A 10,021-nucleotide genomic window follows, 5' to 3' on the forward strand; every position below is an offset into this window, starting at 1 on the left:
TGGAAACTTTCAGTTATCTACAGTGCAGACAAAAGGAGCTGATGTGTCACACTTCATCTGCTGAGGCCCTGATGAAGACAATGGCACTGAATGGACAAACTCACAAATTGTGCTGAAAAGCCAGAAAAGTTGCAACGAACAGCCAGTTTCATGTTCACACCAGCACAGAAGTTGGAGATAGTAATGACTCTTAAAAACTTAACAAACCTGTCAGTAGACAGGAAACCCCTTCATACATCATCAAAGCAGCTTGTGAATGACAAATATTGTATTAATATGGTTATAAAGTCCAACTGAAATCAAACTGCATGTTTTTTTTACTCTTCGTGTTGGAAGAAATGTATATTTTACATTTTTTTGGTGTCATTAAGATGCCCTGTCTACAAAGATGAAGACTAAACACACCTCTTTTTCATGCAGCCAATCAAATCACTTCATTTTAACACCATATTTACATAATGCAATAATGTCACTGTACTAACAGTCCTGCTCCAAGTGCAAGTCTCCTTCTTACCCAACTTACAAACATGAACACACACCTTCTCCTGCATCATTCTTTTGTTAAATGAGCCACCAAACAAATATTCAATGGGCAAAAGTGAATTATTACCATTAATTAGCTGCTCAGCTCATTAATCAGCATGTAAATGAACCTGTGGGTGTCATTAGGGTCTTTCCTCTTTAATGCCACGCCTAAAAACATACTGTTAGTTCATGACAGACACGCCCCTAGCCACTGAAGCAAAAGGTAGTATTTCTGATGTTTCCTCTGAATACTTCTTTTTCTTTTATAATAATTAAACAAATACATTTAAATTTAAAAAATGACAACTTTTTAAGGGTTTACATGTCTTGCCTTGAAGCTATAATCTGAATATGTCATGTTTTTAATGAATATTATTTATCTGCATAATTGCCTTAATCAGTTTAGTTGCACTTTTAAACAAGCTTTAATTAGGCCGAAAGCATCCTGAAACACAGCAGGGTTGGTCAACACTGTAAAAAAAAAAAAACTAAAAAAACTACACTGGTTTGTATGATTGTTTCTACTAACCGCCTGGTGTCAAAAATTCTGAAATGAATACAATTTATTCGCATAATATGGAACCATTTGCAGGAGTCCATCATTACCTAAAGAGTGTAATTCACCTGCAAAAAGCTTTGCACAGCAACCGATAAAACACAAAGAGCTATGGTCTGACAGTGACGATGATGATGATGGTGTATCAGACAGACCTCTTTCTATTCACTTACTGTATCAAACACAAGCACTGTCTCTTAGAAAGGTCAACATTTTCTAGAGAGTATTATACATGAAACCATCCAGATGTCCCTGAAAAACTTAATTCTTCTTATTAGCTCTCACTTGAATCCTTTATGAAATAGCTCAAGACTGAACAAGAGAGTTAATTTGCTAAGCCTGTGCTCCTGTACTGTTTGCTCTATTTTCTAAAGCAGTATCTATTCATCTATTGATTTCATGGCAAACTGCGATCACTGACAAGATATTATTATTTGATCAATGTGAAATATGTCTGTCACTTCTGTGATTTGGTGTCTGTGCTAGATGCAAAGCGGCAGAGAGACGAGACTGTCACAGTGTGAGCAAAAAGCAGATCATATAAGCCACTTAGCAGCACTATAGCCAACTAGTACAAGGGAGCGAGAGGAAAATCCACCCCATGCCAGCGTGCCAATAGTTTACCAGCTCGCTGAGAGGCGGGCAGCACCTGACAGATGCCACTTGGGAACATAATCCCAGAGGGCTGAAGAGATCCTCCACATGACGGGAAGCGGGGAGGAGACTGGAATACTGAATGACAAATTACATGAAATCTATCCATCTATAGCTTCATAGTGCAAATACTGAGCCAGATGCAAAAATTAACACATTTCTACTATGTAAAATAAGGTTAACATGCATTAACATTTTTGTTATGTTATTCATTCATTTTAATAACAATTTAATAAAAATATGCCAAGAATAAGAAGAATCAACAAAATATTAAATTTGACCATTGTATTATTCGTTTGAAACGAGCAGTCTCTCCTTTTACAGATCATGACAAGCTCAATAAAATTAAACCTTTCAGGAAAATTGCTTTGCAGAATTGTCCTTGATCTTTCTTTATAAGGAGCAGGAGCATGGGAAGCATCACTGGGGCTCTTGCAGCAGGCCTGCAGCAGGTCTACAGCAGCCGCATCACTCTGGTTTACTTATTATTAAAATATATATAACATGTGTTAAAGGATTACAGTAGCTTTTGCATAGGGGTTGAATCTATCTCCCTCTCTCTGTGTCTCGTGCTGGTGAAACAAACAAAAGGGGCGCTTTGAATGGCACGTGCTCTGGGCGTCAGTCACCTGTTTCCTAGCAACGGACACAACAGAAAAGCACCTGTGGCTCTGAATAGGGAGGCTGGGTAGCCTATAGGTTCCCCAAAAAAAGGGTTTAATTGAAAGCAATCGTTTTTTAAAAATAAAGTTTATAGATTATAATGTGTAAACGAGTTAAACGCCCCAAATAATTAAATCTGAAAATCATAGAGCCTGTGCGCAGTCTAATTTATTGATCACTTTACAGCGCGCTAATTATATTAGTAGCTACTTCAGTTTTTTACATTAGAAGCCCAAATTGGCTCTAAAAGTTGGCTTTTCAGACATGATATAATATTGTTAATGTTGTTTATAAATATTGAATAATGTTTACCCAGTTCAGTGCTTTTTGTAGCCATTTTATTGTTATGATGACGATGATAATTAGTGATGAACATTTTATGCATTTTAAATGATCGCTTCATTATGATTGCCATTAAATTGTATTTTACCGTTTGTTTTGTTTGTTTCGTTTGTTTTTTGCTGCTGCAAGGAGCAAATTTCGTTTTAGAAACGTATTTACTGTAACAGAGTTAATTTGTCTTTTATTGTAAATGTTAAAATATTTTAGACTGATCCTGTGCTTCATTTTAAAACAGTATGTGCGTAAAGTGATCGGAATTAAACTGTTTACATGTTGTCTACACACACACACACACACACACACACACACACACACAAAACAGATGACAGAGGGAGTAATTTTTAGGTCTCGCGCTCCGACGTCACCAGAACCTCGAGCCCCTGCATGCAAATCACGTCTGCGCTCGAGCCTCTCCATTGGCCGTCTCTCGCTCATTTAGCTGCTGTCAAAGCGCGCGGCCCGGGCACGCTCCGGTAACTTTTCCCAGTGGGCTCCAGCTTCAACCAAAGTGCGCTCAAACAAGCCTTTCTATTCTTCTCAGCACCCGCGGATGACAGGAAAAAGGCAAAAAGGGGAAGTGAGGAGCAAGTTTACCTGTGAGAGGATTTCATCCAGAGACCGCAGCACCTTTTCATCCCTCTCTCCGTTTCTTTCACTCTTTATCTGTCGCTTCCTCGGAGGTTTAGCTGCGCGCGGGCCAGCCTGAATGTGTCTGTGTGTTTGACAGAGAAGTGTTGTTCTACCAAGACAAGGTGAATGTACAGCATCATGATGGAAACGGACTTACATTCCCCCGTGGTGCCCCAGACCAACCCATCCAACCCGGGGGCACACGCGGGAGGAGGAGGAGGAGGCGTCGGCAAAATCCCCCAGGAGAGGATCAAGAGACCCATGAACGCCTTCATGGTCTGGTCCCGGGGCCAGAGGCGGAAAATGGCACAGGAGAATCCCAAAATGCACAACTCTGAGATCAGCAAGAGGCTGGGAGCAGAGTGGAAGGTGATGACCGAGGCAGAGAAGAGACCGTTCATCGACGAGGCGAAGCGGCTCCGGGCCATGCACATGAAGGAACACCCGGACTACAAGTACCGGCCAAGGAGGAAGACCAAGACGCTGCTCAAAAAGGACAAGTACTCGCTGGCCGGCGGGCTCCTCGGCTCGTCTGCGGGTGTAGGGATGGGCGGCGGGCAGCGACTGGAGAGTCCCGGAGGGGGCCACGCAGGTCCGAACGCGGGCTACGCCACGCACGTGAATGGCTGGGCAAACGGCACCTACTCGGGCCAGGTGGCAGCTGCTGCGGCGGCGGCGCACGCCATGATGCAGGAGGCTCAGCTGGCATACACGCAACACCCGGGCACAGGGGCTCACCCGCACCACCCGCATCCGCACCATCACCCGCATCACCACCCGCACAACCCGCAGCCGGTGCACAGGTACGACATGAGCGCCTTATCTTACAGCCCCATCTCAAACTCTCAGAGCTACATGAGCGCCTCCCCGCCGGGCTACGGCGGGATCACCGGCTACACTCACCAACACCAAAGCTCCGGTGTCTCCCCTGTGTCTGGAACGCTCGGAGGGACTTTGGGGTCCCTTGTGAAATCTGAGCCTAGCGTGAGCCCCCCGGTCTCAACGGCGCGCGCGCCGCCGCCGTGCCCTACGGGGGACCTGCGGGACATGATCAGCATGTATTTGCCGACCGGCGAGGCAGCGGGGGACTCCTCCGTTCAGAGCAGACTGCATGTGCTCCACCCGCAGCACTACCAGAGCAGCGGCTCCACTCCGGTAAACGGGACGGTTCCTCTGACTCATATTTAAATCTCTAAATGTACGATAAGCACTACAAACCACAACCAAATATTTAAACTCTTAGATGTGGGCGCAGGCTGCTGCTGATGAAATGTAAATTATAGGCGGTTATAGCCATAAAAATGCAATCACTTTGAACAAACTTTTTTTATTGTTATTATTTTTATTTTCTTTCAGTGATGGATTTTTTCTGTCTGTCCGAGTAAAAGGAAAGCGCATTTGATTTACTTTCGCTCTCAGGAACAGAGCATGCCAAGTTTTGACACGATTTAAATTATAATCCGTGAAGGCTGGTGCGTTTTGAAGGTTATTTTTTCCGACTTTTCTGTGGAATTAAAGGCACCAGCTGTGTGTTTGAGGCATCTTGAAAACCTGTTTTAAGAGGGAGCCGTATAATAAATGGAGGGCGGTGTGGAAGATGTGTTTAAAAAAAAAAGTTTCTAGGCTGCAATTTAAATTGATTTCCAGTTTTAATGCTTGTAAACATGTGAGTCAGTCGGTGTAATTTGAATTTGTTTTTGTTGTTGTAAAATCTTGTAAATTGTGAATAAATAGGCCTACTGAAAACGTTTTTATGCAATTGTACATAATTTACAAAATACCAAGCCCCACTTTCGGGTCGAAGATGAAACAAGTTTAATTCATTTGGCTGAATTTGAGTGTTTGTGGGTTATTTATTTTTGCAGGAGATTGAAGTAGGCTTAAATCACCTGTACCTCCAGTGTTTTCTGTTTTATTTACATTTATTCTTAAATAAATTAACAGTAAAAATACCGACAGGCTTATTGTCGCTGAATACGTTTAATGAGAGCAACGAAACAGTACAAATCTGCTTACAATGCAAATGGAGGCGGACATGTTTTTGTTTTTTTCCCACCATGTTGCCCTTGAAAAAGGATATTTATCAGTCCAGCCTTTTATTGATTCTTTATTTTGTGATCATGTTTCCATTCTCATTTATTTTTTAAATCTGAAAAAATAATAATGTAAACTTTCTAGTTAACCATCGTTTAAACTGGTATGACTCTTGATAAAATGGATTTTATCACTATATTTAATGAGTAATATGTCACTTAAAGATGTTGGAGGTTCTTTGAAAAGATCTTTTCATGGATCTTTCTTTCCCTGAAATTACATTTTTTGTTCACATTTCCTGCCTTAGTTTTTAAATCTCTATAAACATGATGTTTAATGTGATGTTTAAATGTCTTAATATTTCCAGGCACTAATAACACAGCATATGATCACATATTTTATCAGTGGATCTGACACTTGTTGTTCTCTCTCTGCTCTTCTAGCGGAGTTATGCACAAAATAATCACTCAATAATGTTAATAATTACCATCTTTTAATATAATATTTTTAATTATTAAATTGAAATAGAGCCACGTTCTCAATTACTCACATGCTTTATGGCAAGTATTTAAAACCAAAGCATATCATCATATTTTATTATCATTATTATTATTATTATTATTATTATTATCATTATTAATGCCAAAAACAGTAGTACTGCACATGCAAAATAAAAATAAGCCAGTTATGTGAGGGATTTGTTAAATTTGTTATGTGCAGATTTTTTTTTCTATTTCTTGCAGTCAAGTTGTGAAAATGCATGTAGGATTTGTTTTAAAGCTAAATCACTTTTCCCATCAGTTACCCTCAATGTGTCTGTTTTTAAATCACCTGCATGTATGTGTGCTTCAGGCCTTTCTTTCATCTTCATTCATGTTTTTTTCCCTCCTCAAATTCTGGCACAATTATTCCCAATCTGCTTTGTCATTTTGGTCAACTTGATCTGAAATTTATAACAATCAGATCCACTTTCATATGCTGAAATATTACGCTTTTATCTATTTTAAATCAAATACAAAGATGCAAAGTGTCTTTTTACCTGCTGTTAGGGTCATGACCTCAGTAATCTAGATCTCAAGCAAAAGTAAATCTGACAACAAGAGTATCCGGTGGTCACTCAACAATTAATTCTTCAACTGGGCCCACTTCAACCCCGCCTCCACCTGGGTTCCTCTCTACATCCACACAGGTCCTCAAACTCTTCCCCCATTCCTGATCCGCAGCATCAAACAGCTGCATCTGTGTGTGTGTGTGTGTGTGTGTGTGTGGTTGTTAAATTATTTCCTTCTTTAAATTTGATGGCTGAATCACTGGAGGCCCCCGGGGTGGGAAGGGAGGAATGAATGAGCGGAGAGCAGCGGAGGAGGAGGAGGAGGAGGGAGAAGGCGAGGAGAGGAGGTTTTTGTGTTGAGGAGAATGGGGATTAGTCCTGGTGTAAGCTGGGGCAGACCGGGGGTCACCCCTAACAAAAAGCCCAGCAAACAACACCCCTGGTTTTATCAGACTAATTCCCACTCGGGCCTGGACTTAAAAACAAGAGGGCAACTGGATGCAAATCAGACAGGCTTTAAATAAAGCTGTTTCCAGGGATGTCAGGTGTTTCAACTAAAGGTATTTATTAGACGCCTGTCCTCAATGTTCCCATATTTTTATTATCTTATTACTTTTGTTTATTTTCATATCAGGTTGCTCGGGATTATCCTTGCTCTTTTTTTTCTTTTTTTTTTCAAATAACATACATTTGTATTGATGTGTGAAGGGGTTACCTACTACTCAATGCTTTATACTTTATTACCGTAATATATTAAATTATAAATTACATAGCAGAAATAATAGCCCTGTGTAAATATGAATAAGGTCCATTTAACTGCATATGTTATTTTCTGAATCGTGGTGGTTGTAAAGACATATTTAACCACCTTTTATTTCTTAATGCATTTTAATACTGCATGGCTGATCACAATTAATAAATGTGGATTCTTGTTTTCTCTTTGTTTTAGATTATTTTCTATTTCATTCATACAGTATCTTCTTGACACTGACTGTTTTAAAGACTAACTTAAGTGGCAGTCAGTATTTATGGCTGCTTATTAAACACCAAACTTATCAATATAGTAGATTCATCGGACGTGGAGTTGAGGAAATTTACATGAAGATTAATGACAGATTTGTTGCTCAGATTTGGTGATGCGTAAACTGGCACTGAAGAGTGTCAGGTAATGTTCATAAAACGCTAAGTTTAATCAAAAGTGTGTGTCAAACAGAAAGAGGCAGAGATATTCAGATTCATCTCTTCACCCTTTTAGGGTTATTGAACAGGAAAAAGAATGTTAAGAGATAAGGACATTTTAGACAAAAGTGAGGAATAAAGGAATTTGGCTATTTTAACCATCACAAGATGAAAAACTTATTTTCTGAAAGATGTTCTTTGTTCAGTGTCATTACTAAAACTATCACCACAGAAGAATCATTACATCTGAATACTGACAAGTATCTCTGCGCTTAATCTCTGCTCCTCAGTACGATGATACTAAACTAGAAGATCAAAGATGAATTCCCCTTCAGCTGCAGATGCTGTCACAAACACATATTTACCACAACTACTGTGACGAACATCAATTCTTGGAGGTACGATTAGTGATTTCCTCAAAAAAAGTGTCTAGGAAGAAAGTGAGTGAATGATTTCAGAGATATAATCAAGTTACAAATGTTAGGAGTCAAATTATGAGGTTTATTATCAAGTCATGATTTGATGATGACAGGATGAGATTTGGACTCTCTGACGCTCAGGTAAGACAAAATATTCCCCAAAGGACAAAATTCTACATGTATCAGTGTCTCTTCTATGATTTTTGGGTCTGATCAGTCACAAATACAGCTCAGTCTGGTCCCTACAGTCTAACACGCAGTGGCCCCAGATGCTCCTATGGCCCATCAGGGAGGCTGGACCCATCCACAGCCATGTGTCTGCAGGTTTTCATCCTCTCCTCATGTTCTGCATAGCACATGCTTGGACACCGCTGCTCTGGCACTCCATAACCCCCAGCACCCCCACGCCCCCCATCCTGCGTGCTCCCGGTGTCCTAAACGTGGCTAATCGGCGTCAGTTTATCACGCCTCCGCATATTTCCCTCCCTCTCCTCCTATAAAAACCCTCACCTCCGTTGTTGGACCCGGTTCTGTCATGGGAGATTACGGGGGACCGATTGCACAAAACCGAATGTGGCGCGAGGAGATTAGCCGGGACGCCATAGAAAGTAGCAACGGGGCCAACGGATTCCTCGCGAGGGGGCCTTATCGTGCAATTACACGTTGACACGTTTTAACCATTTTTCAGCCTCTTAATCCGAGGGCCCCCTCCTCTCCTCCCCTCCCCTTCTCTTTCCAAAAGCAGACCTATTGGTGCTGAGGGAGCCTCGCTGCTCTCTGTCTGACTCTCTCCATCACTCTGCTGCTGTCTGAAAAGTCAGCCTCATTTTCTCTCTTTATCATCAGAGTTGTTGTTAGTTTGTTTCAATCTCTCTCTGTTTCTCTTTACAAACTTTGAAACCTACATTAGGAAGATAAATGTTCAACGTTTAATCGAGCATAGAGTTACAAAGTCTCCAACAAGGTCATTAAATATGAGCAGTGATTAAAAATTAAATTTGATGAATAATTTAAAAAATATATAATGATATAAAAATGATATAATACCCCCTCATGTTTAAGTCAGGGATGTATGTAAAGCATCACCAAAGTTATTACAATTTACGGTGAAGTGGACATGACTGCAAATTTCATAGCTATCCATCGAATAGTTATTACAAAAAAACCTGCACATGTCTGTCACGGTGGCACTAAAAGAACATTTAAAGGGTGTACCAAAATCCATCCAACAGTTTTTAAAAGATTTCACGAAAAGCCTAAAATGTCAACCTGCTGGTGATGCTATAGCATGCACCAAAGTCAGTAGGAGTGAGTATAAATGCTACAACAATCCATCCATTAATACATCAGCCTGAACCAAACTGGCACCAAGTGTGGCTAAAAATACAGAGCGCATGACCTTTGATGATTATGTAGTTATATGTGCATTACAAATACAGAATAAAATTACCATAATATGTTCTCACCTTCATACACTCAAAGGATCAAAGGCAGAAAAATAGAAGCAGGCAAAGCAGATGACAAAGCAGTATGAGTATTTGACAAAGTTACAGCTGATGTAAAAAGTTGAATCATTTTCCCACATGAACCTCCATGTAGACTGTTACCACTGCCTTGAGGATTTTTAACCAAGTCACCAGGCATCAAACGGACTGCATGGTGTGTTGTTTCACCATGCTTCTCAATTCAATTAGAGCCTTTCATGACAATCAATTAGGGAGTACCCCCTGGATCTCCCCGGGGGCCTATAATCATCACACACCGTCTGCTCAGACAGGCACTGGGGAGACCCGCCCCCGACTAACAAGGATGCTTCAGTGCAATGTAATAGGGCAACTGGGAGCCATGAAGAGACAGTTTGTGGTTTATTTCAAGGCATTTTATTCCAATTTATGATCTTTTTTGCAGCAGTGGATGTGCACTAAATACAGATTTTCCCTGTTAACATTTTGTTCATCTGCACCACTT

At 40.7% G+C, this 10,021-nt stretch overlaps 1 protein-coding gene across 1 annotated transcript; it reads left to right on the forward strand.

Moving 5' to 3' along the window:
• The first annotated feature begins 3,496 nt into the window (after positions 1 to 3,496).
• Positions 3,497 to 4,558, forward strand: sox1b (SRY-box transcription factor 1b). Its single transcript, XM_053314387.1, has one exon. It carries the CDS (start codon positions 3,497 to 3,499, stop codon positions 4,556 to 4,558), a length of 1,062 nt encoding a protein of 353 aa, XP_053170362.1.
• Positions 4,559 to 10,021: the final 5,463 nt, after the last annotated feature.

This window comes from Scomber japonicus, chromosome 24 (genome assembly GCF_027409825.1).
Source record: "Scomber japonicus isolate fScoJap1 chromosome 24, fScoJap1.pri, whole genome shotgun sequence".
In the NCBI taxonomy this organism is placed as follows: domain Eukaryota; kingdom Metazoa; phylum Chordata; class Actinopteri; order Scombriformes; family Scombridae; genus Scomber; species Scomber japonicus.